Here is a 19,565-nt window from a genome sequence, read left to right on the forward strand (position 1 = left end):
ACTATGACAAGTATTTTATACTGTTGCTGTTACTAAATTACGCTTGGAAAATGATAATGGTTAGATTGGAGTTATTATTATTATGATTATTGATGTTGCTTGTTACAAATATTTCCTGGCTGCATTGCAGGCTTTTCTCTGAGTAAAAGGGGGCGATTGTTTCTTCCATCACTACATTTAACGGTGCAGATGCCAACTTCAGACTCAGTCTTGTTATACTGAGGAGTTATGGGTTGTGTGGTTTTGTTTTCAGCCAGAGAAGTCATATGAAATGACAGTATATACATACAACAGCAATGCCTGTACACCTACAACCTTACTGAAGAGATAAAGAATGAAAGAGAGAAGAAATCAGGAAAAAAAAGGGATGTCGAATCAGTCCTAAGAACTTGTGAAACACAGAATTAGTTTTTAGTGGCTCTCACTTTAGTTAGTTGTTTCTGTGCCATATTGCTGTGGCCCTTGATTGAAAAATAATGAATTTATAAAAGTCTACATTTTAACTTCGGTCCACGCCATAAGACTGTATATAAACAGGTGCGGGCCTCGTGAGGGTGTAGCCGCCGGCAGATGGCGGGGCTCGTTGTCCCGACTGACCGGATGTGACTCGCAGGGATCTCCACAGAGCCGCAGCTTCTCGAACTGTGGGCGTTTTTCTTTTTTCTTCCCCCTCGATCTTGACCATCTCGACTCCCGACGGTCTTCCTCTCCTTTGCTTTTTTCCTCCTGGGATCCCGGGGTGCTCCTCTGTCCGCCTCTCAGCTGTCGCTGCTCCGCGGGGGTTGTTGTTGTTGTTGTTGTTGTTGTTGTCGAGAAGGAGGAGAAGCAGCAGACGACGAGTCGAACCGGACGACACGTTTGAACTGCGCGGAGCGCCGTCGACGACGCGTCAGTCTGTTTGCGCCGCACGGGGCTCGACGGGCTTAGGTGAGCCGCTGTTAGCCTGCTAAGCTAACGGAGCTCGAGCGGCCGAGAGAGCGCGACGCGGCCGGGAGCGATGCAGGCCATCAAGTGTGTGGTGGTGGGCGACGGGTGAGTCTTTTCTGTCCAGCCTCACTTCGGCCTCGACAATGTCCCGAGTCGTCTCCGAGCCGCTGCTCGCCGAGCCACTTACCGACCGTCGGCGGCCCTCGGACGACACGCGGGCGCGGGCGACAGCTGCTGCCGCGGCCGCTCGCCGGTCCAGACGACTCGGACGGATTTAGCGCCGTGCCCCGGTGAGGTGTGACCGGGAGGGGCCGCGGCGGGTCCCGGCGGGTCCCTCGGGCTGCCCTGCGATGTGGATCGTGATGGATCACGGACCGTGGATCCATCCCGTTACTTTCACTGGCGATCCGGTCCACCACTTTAAAGCCTTGGAACAAGTTGTTACTATTCACGTCATAGAGCCCAGTAACTTGTACATGTAGACGAACAACAATACGACGGTCGAGCTGTTTTCATATATCGTCCAGTTGTGTCAGTGATTCATTATTTATGTTTGCAAAGCGACTGGATGTTTTCATACACGTGTCCGTATGATATTTGTGCGAGTTTTGCCATCAACCTTCCAGGGGGCTGCAGATGAAAACACTTGATTTATGTGTTTTGGCCCTTTTTAAGTCGAAACTGTGTTTCAAAAGAGATGGCAGAATAGTTTTCTGATGAGATTCAGTGGAAAAAAAATGTTAATATTAAAAGCCTGTTTTTTTTTTTTTCTTTATTCAAAACTATACCGAAGAATCAAAAATATTGATCTGAAACTGTTTTCAGACAGATAAATAAGACTTTAGACCTCTTAATAATGGATGATATTTAAATATTTATGTACGTCTTCAAAATACTGCTGTCCTCTCTGGACTGGCTTATTAAAAACTGATCTCTTTCACCTCCACCATGCATCTTGCTACATTTGCGTATAGTTTCACCAATTACTACATTTTAGCACACATTATTGACTGGCATTTTAGGACATTTTTTTTCCCTATCACCAAAGCTTTTATCCTACTATATATGTATGCAAAAAAAGGGAACAACCTGCAAACACACAACATGGGCCACAACAGGATCAATGTTATACAATATTAAATTTCCGTAGCTTCTAATGTTTAGTCAGAGGTACAAACAAAAAAATAGACAGCACAAAGCAAGTCCTGAAATACAAGTAGAATTATAGAAGACACACCCATGGTAACGTTAAAAGCCTATTTTTATCTCCTCGCTCCTTGTAGTTCACCCGTCAGAGAAGTCAGCGGTTAAACCATCACATTGTAAATATTACTTTTCATATAGGTGTAATGTCACGGAAAGATGTACCGTTACTTCTACAACTGAGACAGTGGGTGTAAAATGGTCTGTTTTCATCGTTGTATTTTTTTCTATTTTTCTACTCTTCCTCTTCCCCTCCCAGGGCTGTGGGTAAAACATGCCTGCTCATCAGCTACACTACCAATGCCTTCCCTGGAGAGTACATCCCCACGGTGTAAGTAACACACACACACACACACACACACACACACACACACACACACACACACACACACACCGCATTACACTTCACATTGCGTAACTAACTCAAAATAATTTTTCCCCCTTCCCAAAGCTTCGACAACTACTCTGCCAATGTGATGGTTGATGGGAAACCAGTGAACCTGGGTCTGTGGGACACGGCGGGACAGGAGGACTACGACAGACTCAGACCACTGTCCTACCCACAGACAGTACGTATACATTTTTTCGCTTTCATGCGCAAACCAAGTGGCAACAACTGCCCGTCTCTGTCCACTGTCCTGCACAGACGAGTATCAGCCAGACAATGTTAGCGTGAATGCTGTTTTCACTTTGCGCAGCGTTGATTTGGAGTTATTCACTGGCCTGTAATACTTAGGAGAGAGTCTGTGCACGCAGCAGAGTAGAGCCTTGTATCCACAGTACCTATACACTGTCTGAAGGACGGCCCGGGGAAGGGAAAGGGAGCTCTTGTTCGCCCTCTTTGTCCTCTGACCAACAAACTGCTCTCTGTGCCAGAGACTTGCAGGGAGCTGAGAGTCAGTTTGTATTTGACCAACAAGACCAGGCTAGAATTACTTTAGTGAATCATTTTTTATTTTATAAAATTTCTAACTTCTATTTAAAAAAAATTAAATTTAAAAATTCTTACTTTTTTAAATTCATTTTTTCTTAGTTGTTTCAGAAACATAAAGCTGTTAATCTCTGTATTGAAAGTTTGTCTCCCGTAATGTTTCTGCCTTCAACGGTGGCTAATGGTGTCTGTCATTTTTCCTCCTCAGGATGTGTTCCTGATTTGCTTTTCACTCGTCAGTCCGGCTTCCTTTGAAAACGTCCGAGCCAAGGTGAGAACAGGCTCCTCTTTAAAATGTGTTATATTTGCCAGTGATCGCAACTTTTTTGTCCCTATTGTTTTGTTTTATCAGCAATCAACAAATGCCAAATACTCATATACTGTTTTCCATAAAGTTTCCTAGTCAGATCATCCTGGATGGAGGAAGAACTGAACCAGATGTGGCATTTTGGCCACGTACCAGTATTTCAAATAGATTTTTAGTTCTGGTCATAATCACGTTTTTTTTCATAAAAATAAAAAAAATCAGTGTTTAAGTGATGCAGTCTAGCGAACACAGGACAACTCGTAGGGGCTGCAAGTCGAGCTGAGGCTAACATCTGATCAGCTTGTTTCTCTGTTAAATTAGGATCCATTTGTCCGATGACCATATCCTTCATCCAATTGAAATATATAAAAAGTTCTTAAAAATTACCCTAAATGTGGCTCTAAACTGGATAACAAGTCAACTTTGACAGTTTGATTAAAGTTACGAAATGTGGAAATTCATTTATCTTCAGCTGGTAAAGTAACAGGTGTAAAAGTTTTCCTGACAGATGGATAGAGAATTTTTCAGTGAAAGTTTGAGTCTCCGAGCTCTTCAAAGGTCACTTTTTGTCAAATTTGGATAGCAAGAAGCAGGAAACTGAGAAAGAAATCGGTTCTTTTAGCAACCCACCCACATTCCACACAGTCAACCGTATTGTCCGTGTGCATCCTGCAGCCTCTGACTCTGTCCTCCTCCTGCAGTGGTACCCCGAGGTGAGACATCACTGCCCCAACACACCCATCATCCTGGTGGGCACCAAGCTGGACCTGAGAGACGACAAGGACACCATCGAAAAGCTCAAGGAAAAGAAACTCTCCCCCATCATCTACCCTCAGGGCTTGGCAATGGCAAAAGAAATAAGTCAGTTGAGACCCGGCACATTCACTAATTCATTTTTTAAAATCTTTTTAAAACTAGTCTGTGTAAAGTTTCCTTTTTGAGAGAGTTATGTTTCTACCATTTTTCTAAACCCAGAAATGGGTTTGACTTTGCAACCAAGTTCTGCTACAAAGAGCAGAAGACACTTTTTCAATGTTACATGTTCTCAACACGGCATCATGCAAAGTCTGTTGCAGGTTCTCTGCAGATCTTTGATTAGTTTGAAAAGTATAATTTATTTTAAAGATGGAAAGATGATGCCTGATTTGTTTTTATTTTTTAGATTCATGAAAGAATTAATCCGGTATTATTTATATTCAAGTGTATTATGTCCCTTGAATGGCTTGGGATGGCTTTGGGTGTACTGTATGGTCGTGCAAATATTAAACCGTTTAGTTACTGACTTGCTTTTCCTGTCTCCTCTCCACCAGGTGCGGTGAAGTATCTGGAGTGCTCAGCTTTGACACAGCGTGGCCTTAAGACGGTGTTTGACGAAGCCATCAGGGCGGTGCTGTGCCCCCCACCCGTCAAGAAGAAGAGGAGGAAGTGCAAAATATTGTAATGGAGAACCACAGGGGGTTTCAGTCAGAGTCCGCCTACTCGGAGGGAAGAAGATGATATTTGGATTCCCCCCAGATATCTGTTTAGCCCCTTGTGTTCTTGCTTACATAGGAGCTGTCTGGTCGACCAGTCTTCCATCTGAGAGAACTTCACAGATTTAAGCAGCGCTTTTTATTCAGGTCTGGTTTGTGGTTTCTTAAATCTGTAATGTCCTTTCAGATTGACAGGAATTAAGTAATTTTGCTAAGGCCTTGGGGATTGTGAGGGTGGGGCTTTTGATTTGGGGTCTGGGATTGATTAACAAAGTGAGGATTTTTACAAAAAAAAGAAGAAAACACTCATGTCATTTCTCTCTGACATTGTGAAGAAACACTACTTGAAGGTGAATTTATAATGAAATTGCCGTAGATTTAACTCTAATACAGAAGGGTGTCTTGCACTGCGCTCTTTCCCTTACACAAGAGATTCCTGCTGCCTTGATGAATTTTCCCAGGTTTTTTTTAGAAGCTCAAATTTCTCCTCTTTTCATAGCCAGCTGTGACAGCTGTTTGACGGACCGTTTTTATTTCATTTTACATGTGTCATCTGAAGGAACTGAGGCGCTGCCAAAACTCGGTCAGCGGTCCTAGTCTCTCCATCAACTCTAAAATAATGCTTTTTCTTCCTTTTTACTTTTATTATAACCTTCCATCAATGCAGTTATGAAGAAGCGGTTTAACCCTTAAATCATATAATGGACTCATAACGTGTCGTAGCAGCTGCTCTGCAGATTTAAGTAATAATTAAAACACAGTGTCTGATAGATACTTAACAGGTAGTTCTCTTGTTTTGTTCCTGAAAGCTTCCTAGATGAATCTGCCGCTCTCTTCGCACTACGTGTAAAGTGAACACAGTGTTTAATGACTGATTGTCGGGGCATGTGAAGGTGCAGCGCAGCCACAGTTGTTGTGCTGGCTCATATTGTATTTATCTGTAAAGGTTATTATACCCACCATTTCAAGTTTTCACTAAATTCTTGCCACGAAAGTGCTTTGGATTTTGAGGCATTTCATTCAGTACGGGATGCTCATATTGCTGTCATAATGGTGTGTAACCATGTCATTCTGATCCCATCTATTACTGCTTTATGAAGTCTATGAGCCAGTGTATCAGCACCCGGGGGCTGTAACTCATTTTACTGTCTTTAGTGTACGATATGACCATGAGCAGTAACTGTTCAGCAGGTGAATTTAATTTTGAAACGAGCAGTGATCAAATTGTATAGTAGCTTTAATTACATAACCACTCTAAATCTGGAGTCATTGTATCAGTGTTTCAATGGCACAGAGGAAGTGCAAACTTTTCATATAGTTATATGCTGATTTTTTTTTTTTAAGCAAATAAATCCTTTGAAAAAAACTCCATCTTCTGTCCAAACTCATAACAGTTAAGCGCAATGACATTTAAGCTTGCAACAAATGATTTACAAAATGTTAACAAATAAAAGGTTATACGTATTTAGCTGAGGATGCCATTAATCTACTCTAAATGGAAAAATCAATGTTTAAAATTTGCATATACCTTTATAACCAACTGAACTAAGCTGGTGAACATGTTAACATCATACCCGTTAATCATAAGCATGTTAGCTTTGTCATTGTGGCCACGGTGAATTGCTTAGAAAAATGTGAACGGTTACTGGATGGTGTGGTGGGAAAGGTGATTGGTTTTCTGTTGATTGACTAAATTATTGATCAACTAGTCTATTCAGACTTAAATATACAACTCGTGTGACGCAGGGGTCAAACCCAAAGGACTGAAATAGGCCACTTCATGTATGGCTGTTTCTGGATTTCCATTGGTCGAATACCAGCTTAGCAGACACTGCATCTTCAACGGCCATTCCTGGTATAAAAATTCGAAAAATCAGTTACACCGAACATTATGAAAACGTAGTTGGAAACCTGGATTCTCAAAGTACTGAATTTGAGGGAAAAAGAACTTTCCTACATGCGGCAGGGCTTACCAAGGGATTTGAACACAGTCGTCTTCCCTCTGTGAGCAGGTTTTGTCCCATTAATAACATCTCCAAGCTCTGCAAACACCTCCGCCTGCAAAACCAGACATCCCCGATCACATTCCGCAAAGGGAGCGAATAACAAACATCTCACTTATCTTACCCCAGAGCGGATGACGTCTCCGGACTCGGCCATCGCTCCCTCTCTGCTGTCGACGTACACCACGGCCTCCTTCATCAACACGTCGTCCAGCTCCCGCCAGTTTGGCCGACATGCTCCCACCGCTGCTCAGCAACAGGAGGGAAACAAGTTTCAGTCTCTAGAATATAACGTCCCCTGAGTGAATTGTGGTAATTTTGAGTTGTGCTGATCTAATCTGATCTGATCTAAAAGTGTCTTCCCACCTGCCACGTGGGCTCCTGGTTTGACCCACTGACCAAACAGCACTGGCTCAGTACACCTAGTTACTGTCACTATGGCGTCCGCTCCCCTCACCGCCTCCTCCACTGAGACGCATGCAGTCACAGGACCGCTGACAGAGTTCCTGAACCTCTCCGCTCCCTCTCTCGTGTGGCTCCACACACGCACCTAGGGAGAAAATCCAGGCCAGATCTTTCAAAAAAAATTGAATCGCCATAACTTTTTGACCAACCTGCTAACAAACAAAAATTTAGACAAGCAGATAAAATCAACATATCCTACGAGGAGGATAGGACATGCCTGGAAAAACCTGGAAATTTATGCTGTAATTTTGCCTTTCCATTGTAGTGGTCCGTAAACTAATGAGAATTTAGATGCTCAGTTGACTATTACAAGTTTGGTATCTGTCAATCAAGTTATCAAACGGTCTGTTCCCCAAAATGTTGAACTATAAATGAGCATCTATGATCAACAACGGCAGCGTCCCGTCATGGGTCAACCCAGGCATGAAGCACAACTTATTAGGATCATGAAAGGGAGCCAAATCATTGATATATCCATTCTCACCTCAGTCCATAACGCGTTACGGTTTATAACAAGATAACTAGTAAATGATGACATTATGATGTGATATGTTTGTGTGCTGACATGAAATTTTTTTTGTCTTGTTGTAAGATGAATAACATTTTGGTATAACAATAAAATTTTCACATGATAACGTGATACTGTTTTTTTCTCACGTGGCAGCATTACGCCTCTCTCTATATTGTTTTTGACAGTACCTCTTTAAATGAGAACAGTTCAGTGAAGACATTGTAATGACTCAGGGCCTGATTGCCAGTCCCCAAGATGGCCAACACCTCTGCCTCTGGACGCATCAGCAGCTGCAGGCCGAGAACACACAAACAGTGCAACGTCAGGGCAACAGGTTCTGCGTCCTGAAGCATTAAAAAAAAAAGAGAGAAGTAAACTGCACCTTTGCTGAAATTGCAGAGACTGCTGCTGTCCTCATATTGGTGATGGCATCTCCATCCATCACCTGCAGGTTGGAAACATTTTATGATTTGATTCATTTAGTTTTTAAAGAGCCATTCGTGCATGCGCCAGTTTCACTCACAGCCTTGACATTCCCATACTCTGAATCCAGCAGCAGCACTGTCGCTTGAGTGGCTGGCAATGTGGAACCAGCCTCCCTGTTGTAGAAGCACACAAGCTTTGTGCACAGGATTCCATCATTCTCCATGTAAGAAGGCATCAGTCCCAAGAACCTGTGCAAAGTGAACGTGTCAGCATTGGCAACGGACTATGGCAAGCCTTTTGAACATATATTCCATATCCTTGATATCAGACGTCAGGTTCCTCCACTAGTTGGCTCTTTGTCAGCACTAGTTGGACACTTGTTTGTACTAGTTGGACATTTTTTCCTACTAGTTGAACAAAAACTCTTACTTGTCACTTTTTGAGAGCCAAAGTGCTTACTAGTTAACTAGTTGAATGACCTTCTGACTATACTAGTTAACTAGTGATGTCCAAAAAAGGCTACCATTGACCCTTGTAGCACACAATGCTAATGAGGAGGTGGGGACAGGCAGCTTTAAGGCTTCCTATTGGCTCTCCAGTAAGAACTCCGTCCTATCCAAAATGTAACCCTGTAAGAGCCCGCTCTGCTGATAGGACAGCTCCTTAATACACTATCCAGAGGGAAACATGATTATTTTTATAATATTAACAATTACATTTTTTAAATAATTCTCTGCTTTAAGTATTTTTCCTTTTTGACTTTTTAAAAGTAAAACACAAATAAATGTAATCATTTTTATTTTTGTGCTTTATTTCTTTTTCTTACTTTCCTTTCAACATGATCACACACACACACACACACACACACACACACACACGCTCGTTGCGAGTGACACTCGCAGAGAGGAGCAGGCCTACCCATGGTGTTTCTGCAGGGTAATTGTGGTGCGCACAGGCTGGATCACCTCTGCGCTGTCCCGTCTGGAGAATTTGCCCAGGGCCTCTTCCAGACGAGGGAGCAGCGCTCGGTAATGCAGCAGCTGCCTGACTTCGTCTTCCCATATGACAACTGGAGGGTCAGTCATGACCTGAGTCTCTGCGAGTCCGACGAGCGAGTGGGAGCGGGTTGTGTTGCAAAGCTCAAGGCACTGAAATGTGATCGGATCCAGACTAGATCAGAGAGTGGGAGGGAGGGAGAGCTAATTATGAGCGGCCGTTGGGGGCATATTCCAGAATTACCTCTCGCACACACAACTGAAATGCTTTCACACACACAACTGAAATGCTTTCACACACACAACTGAAACACTCTCACGGGTCACCCCTCAATTGATCTCTCGAGTATAAATAAAGGTTAAATTAAATAATGAAAATAATATTAGTGAAAGTGTCTCTGGGTAGCAAATAAAAATATGCCATACTTTAATGTACTGAAAATACTTACTGAATATATTACAAGGCACTTTCAACATAACCTGTATATGAATAGACACACTGGAAGACAATTGTAAATAAGATTAGCTCGTACCCAGGTGTATATACTGTATGTGAGTCTCTATACTGTATACCTGGAGGTCCACTTAAGTTCCTGCTCACTGGGGGCTCCTCATCCTCGCCCGCTGCGTCTGCCTGTTCTTTCTCCATCTCACCCTGGATGTCATTCTGTGCCTCAGCTGACTTCTTCGTGCCACTTGCCCTCAACAATGATGCTATATCTGCCTTCTTCTTCTTCTTCATTTTTCCCCCTCTTAAATTATAAACCTATCCAAAATGCAGCATATACTGTATATACCTGACACAATCATAACAGGTCCTGGCAACAATAGCAGTTAACAGCAATTAACTAGATAAGTCGAAAATCGGTCCGAAGTTACAAAAAAAAATTGTGTAGAGAGATGATATTAAAACACCGTACAAAGTCTGTAAGACTAGCAAAGTAGTTATCAAATAAAGCATAGCATATAGCAATTCTAACAATTTGCTATGTTCTCCTCCGAGTTAGCTTGCTTCTAAACTTGGCAAAATAGATAGTCATGGGTGGGATAGTCACAGTTACTAGAAGACAATAACAACCTCCATTATGATATCCTACCTTACTGTTTTGGGTTGGTTTCCTGTAACCCCTGATTTCCACTGGATGCGGAACTTCCCAGACTTCCCAGTTGGAGTGTCAGGTACGGTCAGGTCTGCAGCAGCATTCATGTGTCTGCTTGCTTTTCCTTCTAGGTCCATGTGCTTGCGCCGTTAAAGTAGGCTCGGGGTCAAGGGTCCGAGCGTGTACAAGCGGTGCAAGAAAGACTCTGCACACTGAACAGTTTCCTCATGACTCTCATTCCTAACTGCAACATCAAGATAATATTCACAGGACCAACTGTCGACAAGAAACCTTACTAGACAACTGGAAAGCAGGAAAAATATATATTATTTTGGAGTGAACACAGCAATGGAAAAAAAACGTTTCAGTCAGAGCTAAAAAAATTAAATAAAAGCTTGTTTGTATTGATTCAGTGAATCTTTAATAGGATTATACATAAAGGTCCAGAATTGTTGGAATTACCAGACAGAGATGTTTAATAAACTGTACAATTAAAAGTCAAACTGACGCATGGACCTTCCAGCTAATTCCAATTTATTTAATTTAATATTAACAATTCAGCTCATACAGATTTCAAGAATTGATGAAGAAGAGTGTTGCATATGGTTTACATTTAATCACGTACCTATTATATATTAATGTTCAGAGGAGGACAGCAGCACCAAAACAATCTGTATTTGTACTTTTATACTATTTATATATATATATATATATATATATATATATATATATCATTTTAACTATAGATGCATTCCCTTAAAGATATACAGTGATTGCACAGGAAAAAGTCGAGTTTTTTTGAAAAGGAATGATGCTTACCACTTCTGCTCACTGTCACACGCCTGCTCCTCTTCCAGACAGTTACGATGGGCTGCCACCTCTCCTACGTCAAGTTCCACCTGTTGCTGCACAATGTCTTTTGGCCCCTCTACAGTAAACTTTTCCGCACCCTCCTTGCGCGTTTGTTTGTTCAATTTGATGATCTCGCCTCATCCACCCAGATGTAGTTGGGGAAAGTTCAGGGAAATGTGTTTTTCCCAAAAAAAGAGCATGGAACCCGCAGGCGAGGCCCTAAGTGATCCTTTCCATGATTAAATATTATAACATCAACATCTCCCCCCACTAGCCAGGAGCAGCCAGACTAATACTCAAATGAGTCTGGCAGAGCAAATGAAATGTGCTCCCAGTCTAACCTCTCACTTCCTGTAAAGTAAATGTAAACAAGTACTGTACAAACTTAGAATTGGTATGTAATTACATTAAACCTGGAAAACTGTTGAATAACTGTTAAATATAATACGAAAGGCAACAATAACATCAAAACAGGTTTTAAGTAAAAAAAAAATTACATTTTATTAGGAACCAAGCGATGCCATTACAAAAATGATACACTGAAGTGAATGCAATGTCTTAGAAATCAAAATTACAGCTCAATTTCCTTTTCATGCTAAACTACAGTTTTTAATAAAACAGAAAACAAGATTATTTTCGTATTGGAATCCATCTTCCCCTTTCTTCAGGAGACGCCGGCACAACAGTGCGACAAAACTCAAACGAGCAGTCTCTCAATAGCCGTCTGGACAGACTGAATCTGTGGCTGGAGCTGAGACCCCTCCTTTATGGTGAGCGAGGTAGCAATGACGGGGCGTGACACCCCACAGGCCCGACCGAGGGCCTGCTTGGAGCGGACAAACACATACGGGACGTTCTTGTCCTCACAGAGCAGTGGAAGGTGGAGGATGATCTCCAGTGGTTCAGCATCAGCGGCCATCACGATGAACTCGGAGATGCCTCTGTTCAGGGTTTTGGTGGCTGAAAGAGAAGAGAAGGGTTTTTTTGTGTCCTCAATAAGAAGAATTAATTTCAAGTCCCCTTAAATCCATAGCTCTATACTGGAAGTCCACTGATTCTTTAAATGAACCATCACAGACTTTGTGCTCAATCCTCCGTCTAATCATTGGGATATAATAGGTTTCGAAGTAGCTGGTTGAAGTACAGGAAATTATTATATTTTCAATCTTTAAATAGGTCAAAAGAGGGGGCTGGTTCCTTCTATAGAAACTGTTGACTTCACCAATAAAAACATAATTAAAATTCATCATTTACAATTAAAATGACCGCTGTTCGCAGCTTAAAAATCATATCACTAAAATCCTCATGTCACATTCAATAAGCTATATTTGGCATTTTGACCGAAACAGATTAAACACAATTATAACCAACATCACATTAGTACGGTTAATTTGTCTTTCAATCGACGAATGGCCCAGTTGCAGATCAGCAACGAAGAAAAAGGAAGAAGACCCACAGTGGCGTTCACCCAGCTGTGGCTGGAGAGGGACACCACGTTTCACTGACTACGATGTGACGGTACATTTACGCAGAGGCAGATAATCACACGTCGCGAGGTTCTACGTGAACCACCCGACGAGCTGTACTCCGATCGGACGGTGGTGTGTCCCCTCACCCTCGTTGGCTCCCTTCCGCAGCTGCTTGTAGTTGGAGGCTTGCTGCACCAGGTCCAGGATGGTTTTGGTCAGCGTGGCGTCGGCCAGCGGGTAGGCCTTCGGGTTCACTTGTGCTTCAGTCTAGTCATGATACATAAAAACAAACAAACATAATAAAACTACATCAACCACGAGGAAGCACTTAATCGAATGATTGAAGTTTGCGTTGCAGGTCAGTTCGCTGCGTAGTTTTGTTTAGCTTGCTAATAAGTTAGCTAGTCTGCTAGCATGTTCGTTCGTTCAGGACTCGACACTCACCATGATGAGTTGTTTTTCTGATATTCCGGCCCTCTCGGCGAAATGCTTCACGGAGGAATTCTTCTTTCCCCTGGATATGAAAAGGCAACAAGACGCGGGTTGTGTTTTTTTCCTTCTACAGTAATATTTCAGCGCGCTAACAACTGTCGGAGATGTGATGCATGCAGCCACTCCAAACGTTTACAGCACGTGTGGTTCTATGGTGAGGCGCATGCGCGCTAGGGACGCAGCTTGAAGACAGGAAATGACTCTGATGTAAACTTGTCACAGTATCTTTGGTGTAATTAATAAACATAGATGGCAACAGTAATATGAAATGTCAAAAAATTCACAGATTCTGACTCACGAAATTATAAACTTGAACAACAATATGACAATTTTATGAAAAATAACAATTAGTAGTACATTTTAGATTTTAAGAGAATATGTATATATATATGTGTGTGTGTGTGTGTGTGTGTGTGTGTGTGTGTGTGTGAACAGACAGTTCTTTTTTTGTTTCTAATTATTGCACAAACATATTCATAATTTACCACCATTATTTAATTATAAATATTATATACGGACAATCGGGGAACACAAACAAGTGCGGAACACCTTACTAAAAAGGCTCTTTTAAGAGCTGCCACATGCACCCCTGGCATCGATTTGCAAAATCTTTCAACTGGGGGATGAGGGATGAACAACATTCTTCCAAAAGATACTGGTTTACTTGATGATGTTTGAGGAGATTGCTATCCAACAGGTTAGTCATGCCAAGGCCATAGCATTTAATTCCCATTCATTTCATACTCTGTGACCACTTGTTATGTATAGTGAGTCATTTGCATTTTCTTTTTGTTTCTCCATTTATTTAGATGTCCCTTTTGTCACCATCTGTATTATTATTTTGTATCAATAATGTTAATAAATTAAAATGAGGAAGTTCAAATTGCCAAATTTATTGAGAGAATAAACGGAGTTAGTAAATGTGAAGATAACGGCGGTTAAATATGGAATGTGGTGTGCTCTATGGGTAAAGCTTATTACACCTCCGTGCCACTAGATGGCGCGCCCTCCAGGGCGCCGCGGTTCTTCTGTGAGCAAGGGACACGCTAGGCATTCTGGGTAGGGCACTTTGAGGTACGGCCATATTGCTCCAGCGTCCTGACTGAAGGAGAGAGGGGAGATGAAGGGGATTCGAGGAATCAGTAAACTGTCGGTAAGGACCCGGTAAACCTACCTCATGAGTTACCGGGACATTTGTAGACGAAGCAGCCGTCAGTTTGACTCTTTGCGTTTTATATTTCGGACGGTGTAAAATAAACGCGTCGCGTCACGTCACGACAGGCTGCGATGAGGGGCAGAGAGAGGAAGCGGTCAGCTGAAGCCTGACGCCGCTCTTGTGTTTAACCGGCACTAAACCGACCTTTAACGGTTCAGACGCTGGACGTCCAGTCGTTCATCTTTGACTTTCAAAACTGTTCACTCAAGCCGCATAACATTCAAGACGAGTGAGAGCTTCCTTCTTGTGTTTGTACTGCTGTGACACAACTAATGCGACACACTCACCTGACATGTCTTACTATGATATTCATCTTTATTATGGCCCAGTAGTTGATACTTACATTGAATGGGCGTGATAGGAGGTAATATAGTCATGTTGCTTAAACGACAACAAGAGACGGTTACAGTAGTAACTTTTGATAATGTCTAATGATCTTCATCAGCGAATGGAGTTTATCCTGTTGTCTTGATAATATACTGTAGATAAATTTAAGCACCTCAAGGACCTCAATCTCATGTAGAGTATATTATGTAACTGAAAGCTTGAGAGCAGATACAAAACCTTGGGATACAGTTATTTTGTCAGCTAGTTGAAATGAGTTCAGGATGAGTCACTAGGACATCAGCTTTATGTTTGGTCTACTGAAGTAACTGAAGTAAATAGATAATGAACTGGCGTTGGTTTTTTTAAGTAACAAAGCTTTTTTTCTTTTTGTCACAGAAAAACCCAAAGCCTCTGATTGCATAATTCAAACAATCTTTCATGCCTCCGATTTCATTTCTTCTCACATTGCCTTTGCATCCGTCAGCAAGCCAGCATCACATAAGTTGTGAGGTTCCAACTTCCAATGTTCTCTGTTTTTCCAGACGAGGCTTTATGCGGCCCAGGCTGCCCGTAAGGTGGAGGCCACCGGGGCTGCCGAACACATTAAGCTTCAGCCGCAGGATGTGCAGGTCAGTGGTGGTTGACTTGTCTTTCTCCTCCACAGAGACGTTTCTATGCGGCTGCCAGAACAGGCCAGTCCCTTACGCAGCCCCTGGCTGGCCTCAAGCTCTCTCCTGGGTCTGCCCACTTCTACCAGGATGTCCACGTATGATGGGGAGAAAAGAGGGTCACAGTTGGCTTTGTCCAGACAGTGTGGTGTGGGGTCTAACTATGAAGCAATGAGTTGGTTATAGAAAACAACTGTTTATGCTTCACGTTTTCTCACTTTATGTCTCTTCTCTTATTATGATGAGTTTAAAATGTCATGTCTTCCTAACTGAATATCTAAAAGATCTTAAATGACACATAGAAAATCGAAACCAAGGTTTATTCTGAATGACACTTTGTGTGTTGATCGGCATGTTTGACCTGAACATCTCTCACTAACTCCAACATCTCATGGACTTCTCTGTATGCATCCTTCTGTCCAGGTGACCAGACTGCCTAGTGGACTGGTGATCGCCTCACTTGAGAATTATTCCCCTGCCTCCAAGATCGGAGTGTTTGTCAAAGCCGGCTCTCGTTATGAGACCTCTGAAAACCAGGGGGTCACCCACCTCCTCCGACTGGCCTCCAGCCTGGTATGATACTGTTACAAGGCTTGTTGTCCTCTGTCTTTATATGTTAGTCTATCCTCACAGAACCAAATAAAGCTGTACAAGCTCTAATATACAAACCAAAATTATGACGATGATTGTACCTATTTAATCTGGAAAATAAATGTTGGCTTCGTTCTCATCTCAGCCTTGATCAGCATTTTTTAAACTTTTGCAGACAACCAAAGGAGCTTCAGCTTTCAAGATATGCCGTGGTGTTGAGGCAGTGGGAGGCAACCTGAGGTCAGTAACCAAGAAAGGAAGGTCGTCGACAACAAACCACTGTACACAAGTCTCTGCATTCCTATTCTGTATGTTTCTGTTTCTCTGCAGTGTGACTTCATCCAGGGAGAACATGATCTACACTGTTGATTGCTTGAGAGATGACATGTAAGTCTTTGAATAATAAAAATGTTGTGATCATATTGCATGAACTTGTGATTTAAAAATGTTCCAATCTTGCAGTATAGGGAAAAGACGGGTCCTCCGGAGTCTCGTTACTCGCTCCTTGTAGAATGGATGGTTGGCTGTTCAATATCTGTACTCAACTTCTTCACATAAAACTGTTGCTGAGATCAGCTTGAACAGGTGTCAGTTGCTGGAGTTTGAACTGGCATGTTTTAGTGAAAGACGCCTTGTTATATAATGTGTGTACAAATATTAAGTTTAGTTCAGGAGAAGTGGATTATCCTCCAGAAATGGTTTGAGTTGCTGTGGATGAATTGCGGGATATTGGCACAATCTGTTCACTACTTATGAGTAATGGGGTTTTTTCTCCCTCTCTCTCCTCTTAATTATTCATCTGCAGTGACACGGTGATGGAATATTTGATCAATATAACAACAGCCCAAGAGTTCAGACCATGGGAGGTGTCAGACCTCACACCCAGGGTGAAGATGGACAAGGCCCAGGCTGCACAGAGCCCTCAGATAGGTAGTGCCTTTATTCTCCTTGCAACACACACATAGACTGTTTAATTGGCCTGCAATAATCAGATTTTGGACCTCATCTCACATACTTATTCAGAACAATATGTCCAGTTGAGTTATTCTGTGACTGCTTACTTTTTAATCACACTGGCATGCTTCAAAGCATTCCCTTATAAACATCAGAAGAGGCCCCTTTGATGCTTGATTACAGCACAAGTAAGGTTAATGCTGCAATCCTTGACATTCTCCTCACTGTAAACTAAAGGACAAACGAAGGAGCCTCCAGCATTTGGTATATGAAGTTGTTTACGTCATTTATTTTACTACAGATGGTATTCTACAGATGCACCAGATCCAATCAGTCTCTTCGGATTCTCCATTGTACAGACTCGTGTATTAGTTTATCACTTAAGAGGAAACCACAAACTTTAGCTTTAACAACAAGAATATTGCAGTGTGTCATGAGACTCTCTCTCTCTTTCTCCAGCTGTGATTGAAGCTCTGCATCAGGCGGCCTACAAGAACGCTCTCTGTAACTCTCTGTACTGCCCAGACCACATGGTTGACAACGTCCAGTCTGAACATGTGAGTGCTTTTCCAGTGTTTACTCTGTTAAGACTGGTTGTGTCGATTGGCTTTGAATCCCCTTTTTTAATGTTTGCATTTTCCTCTAGCTGCACCAGTTTGTCCAGAACAATTTCACAAGTGCAAGAATGGCTCTTGTGGGACTTGGTAAGGGAATCTGGCAATTGAATATGACATTAAGATAACATACTCTTTGTTAAATATCATAAGGTTTATGGTGATCATCTCTCCTCCCAGGTATTGACCACGCTGTGCTGAAGCAAGTTGGAGAGCAATTCCTCAACATCCGCAGTGGAGGAGGCGCCACAGGAGCTGGAGCTCAGTATCGTGGAGGTGAGCTGGATCAGTGACACCAGTGAGCTATAGTTTTTAAAATTTCTGACCAAAGGAAAGTTAAGACTCAGTATTCCTCCATGTCACCAGGTGAGATCCGCCTGGCCGGCCTCAGCAGCCTGGTGCACTCGGCAGTGGTGAGCCAGTCGGCAGCAGCGGGCACCAGCGAGGCTTTAGCTTTCAGTGTGCTGCAGCAGGTACTGGGAGCCGGTCCACATGTCAAGAGGGGGTCAAACACCTCCAGCCAACTCATCCAGGGTGTTGCCAAGGCGACAACTGACCCCTTTGATGTGAGTGGTTGTCAGTTCATAATAGAAACTTGTAAAAACAGTTTGAACACCAGGGCTCAACATGGCCCTACGGCAGTAGAGGAGAATGTGTGTGCATGTTCATCAGAAAACTGTACAGTGTCTCTATAAAATGTGTAACTTCTTTTTCTTTTTGTCTGAACAGGTCAGTGCTTTCAATGCAAGCTACTCTGACTCTGGTCTGTTTGGGGTCTACACCATTTCTCAGGCCGCAGCCGCTGGTGACGTGAGTATCTGATAGTCACGACAGTCATAACAACCGTCTCAACAAAAAGTAGTAAATGTGACCTCTGTCCTCTCTCCAGGTGATTGCGGCTGCTCTTGCCCAGGTGAAGGCTGTTGCTGATGGCGGAGTCACAGCTGCTGACCTCACTCGGGCCAAGTAAGACATGCAGACATGACGACATGATGCTGTGCCTTTCTCTAACATAAGCTGCTTTCAAACGTGCACTTAAGTCTGAACTTCTCCGAAGGGGCTGCATGTGAGAACGCAGATGTTTTTCCCTAATTTGAACTATAGTGTCTTATGACGGGCCTGTCTTTGTTTCCCCTCCAGGGCCCAGCTGAAGGGGCAGTTCCTGATGTCTCTGGAGACTTCGGGGGGTCTGCTGGAGGCCATGGGCACTCAGGCTCTGACCGAGGGATCCTACAGCTCCCCTGAGGAAGTCATCAAAAAAATTGACAATGTCTCCTTGACGGACATCGCCAACGTAAGACGCTTTGTTCTCGTTATTGTATTGTTATTGATATTTAAGTAGGAATGTTGTCATGTATTATTAAGTTAGATAAATCAGTCAATAATCATAGAGATCATGATGTGATTTGTAGTTAATAATGATGTTATATTTTCTGTGTTTTATTTCCAGGCTGCCGGCAACTTTGTGTCTGGAAAGAAGACGATGGCATCCAGCGGCAACCTCATAAAAACACCCTTCGTGGATGAGATCTGAGCCCCACCTTAGTCTCCCCGTACTGTATCTAAATGTGACAAGATATCAAAAATTTTTTCCCCTCTACATTTCCACAGCAAGAATTCCGAGATCATCGCCACCTTATCCAATGCTGTTGTGTTGAGAGATATAATGTCATAACACCGCTGGGTCTTTGTAGGTGTTGTAACGGTATATTTTCAGGCGATGCCCCTCTGACACATTGTACGGTCGTGCTCCACTCATCTGTCCACATTAACTGTATAGCTGATGTAAAATAATGAATAAACTATCTACCTTATACGGCTTAAAGTGTGTAGTTGATTTGTTGGTGTCTTGATCCTATAACATGTTTGAGTTTTAGCTTGACGGTTATTTACGACCTCGGGAAAAGACCTGCTGACACCGTCTCAATTCAAGGTACTTGCTTAGTCTGGAGCTTTCGGCCAAATGTGATTAAGTAAGACTGCGCCGTCAAGGCAACAGTGATGGACAAGAAATGCTTGAAAACCAGGGATCAATTCTAAAC

The 19,565-nt window shown here is 42.7% G+C and overlaps 4 protein-coding genes across 6 annotated transcripts; 2 read left to right on the forward strand and 2 right to left on the reverse strand.

Moving 5' to 3' along the window:
* The first annotated feature begins 581 nt into the window (after nt 1-581).
* On the forward strand, nt 582-6,209 carry LOC118288140 (ras-related C3 botulinum toxin substrate 1). Its single transcript, XM_035613972.2, has 6 exons — nt 582-1,032; nt 2,390-2,461; nt 2,582-2,699; nt 3,270-3,332; nt 4,070-4,229; nt 4,679-6,209. Exons 1-6 carry the CDS (start codon nt 998-1,000, stop codon nt 4,807-4,809), a joined length of 579 nt encoding a protein of 192 aa, XP_035469865.1. The 5' UTR covers nt 582-997; the 3' UTR covers nt 4,810-6,209.
* crym (crystallin, mu) lies at nt 6,018-10,492 on the reverse strand. 2 transcript variants are annotated; one of them, XM_035613970.2, is made up of 9 exons: nt 10,338-10,492; nt 9,164-9,415; nt 8,343-8,493; nt 8,202-8,264; nt 8,008-8,109; nt 7,210-7,393; nt 6,968-7,089; nt 6,814-6,898; nt 6,018-6,692 (listed from the first exon to the last, which is right to left on the reverse strand). In XM_035613970.2, the coding sequence occupies exons 1-9, from the start codon at nt 10,475-10,477 to the stop codon at nt 6,619-6,621; spliced, it is 1,173 nt and encodes a 390-aa protein (XP_035469863.2). In that variant the 5' UTR covers nt 10,478-10,492; the 3' UTR covers nt 6,018-6,618. The 2 variants fall into 2 exon arrangements, with proteins under 2 accessions (XP_035469863.2, XP_047183612.1); XM_047327656.1 differs by lacking the exon at nt 8,202-8,264 and having other exon boundaries at nt 8,008-8,163.
* A 1,175-nt stretch (nt 10,493-11,667) lies between these two features.
* snu13b (SNU13 homolog, small nuclear ribonucleoprotein b (U4/U6.U5)) lies at nt 11,668-13,312 on the reverse strand. Its single transcript, XM_035613975.2, has 3 exons — nt 13,106-13,312; nt 12,808-12,928; nt 11,668-12,152 (listed from the first exon to the last, which is right to left on the reverse strand). Exons 1-3 carry the CDS (start codon nt 13,106-13,108, stop codon nt 11,890-11,892), a joined length of 387 nt encoding a protein of 128 aa, XP_035469868.1. The 5' UTR covers nt 13,109-13,312; the 3' UTR covers nt 11,668-11,889.
* An 860-nt stretch (nt 13,313-14,172) lies between these two features.
* LOC118288134 (cytochrome b-c1 complex subunit 2, mitochondrial) lies at nt 14,173-19,337 on the forward strand. 2 transcript variants are annotated; one of them, XM_035613967.2, is made up of 14 exons: nt 14,173-14,306; nt 15,239-15,325; nt 15,788-15,937; nt 16,131-16,195; nt 16,286-16,342; nt 16,761-16,885; nt 17,369-17,466; nt 17,556-17,613; nt 17,704-17,799; nt 17,890-18,089; nt 18,253-18,333; nt 18,413-18,489; nt 18,664-18,817; nt 18,974-19,337. In XM_035613967.2, exons 1-14 carry the CDS (start codon nt 14,274-14,276, stop codon nt 19,055-19,057), a joined length of 1,365 nt encoding a protein of 454 aa, XP_035469860.1. In that variant the 5' UTR covers nt 14,173-14,273; the 3' UTR covers nt 19,058-19,337. The 2 variants fall into 2 exon arrangements, with proteins under 2 accessions (XP_035469860.1, XP_035469859.1); XM_035613966.2 differs by lacking the exon at nt 15,239-15,325 and adding an exon at nt 15,361-15,462 and having other exon boundaries at nt 14,216-14,306.
* The last annotated feature ends 228 nt before the right edge of the window (nt 19,338-19,565 follow it).

The sequence above is a fragment of the Scophthalmus maximus genome, chromosome 16 (genome assembly GCF_022379125.1).
Source record: "Scophthalmus maximus strain ysfricsl-2021 chromosome 16, ASM2237912v1, whole genome shotgun sequence".
NCBI lineage: Eukaryota > Metazoa > Chordata > Actinopteri > Pleuronectiformes > Scophthalmidae > Scophthalmus > Scophthalmus maximus.

Coding starts and splice junctions, on each gene's coding strand:
- LOC118288140 (XM_035613972.2), top strand. CDS start 998: ATGCAGGCCATCAAGTGTGTGGTGGTGGGCGACGG. Junction 2,462..2,581: donor GGAGAGTACATCCCCACGGT/GTAAGTAACACA, acceptor CCCTTCCCAAAG/CTTCGACAACTACTCTGCCA. Junction 3,333..4,069: donor TTGAAAACGTCCGAGCCAAG/GTGAGAACAGGC, acceptor CTCCTCCTGCAG/TGGTACCCCGAGGTGAGACA.
- crym (XM_035613970.2), bottom strand. CDS start 10,477: ATGGACCTAGAAGGAAAAGCAAGCAGACACATGAATGCTGCTGCAGAC. Junction 8,110..8,201: donor TCTCTGCAATTTCAGCAAAG/GTGCAGTTTACT, acceptor CTCGGCCTGCAG/CTGCTGATGCGTCCAGAGGC. Junction 6,693..6,813: donor GACTGTGTTCAAATCCCTTG/GTAAGCCCTGCC, acceptor TTTTTATACCAG/GAATGGCCGTTGAAGATGCA.
- snu13b (XM_035613975.2), bottom strand. Junction 12,153..12,807: donor GCGGAAGGGAGCCAACGAGG/GTGAGGGGACAC, acceptor CTTCTCTTTCAG/CCACCAAAACCCTGAACAGA.
- LOC118288134 (XM_035613966.2), top strand. CDS start 14,274: ATGAAGGGGATTCGAGGAATCAGTAAACTGTCG. Junction 17,614..17,703: donor AATGGCTCTTGTGGGACTTG/GTAAGGGAATCT, acceptor CTCTCCTCCCAG/GTATTGACCACGCTGTGCTG. Junction 18,090..18,252: donor CGACAACTGACCCCTTTGAT/GTGAGTGGTTGT, acceptor TTGTCTGAACAG/GTCAGTGCTTTCAATGCAAG.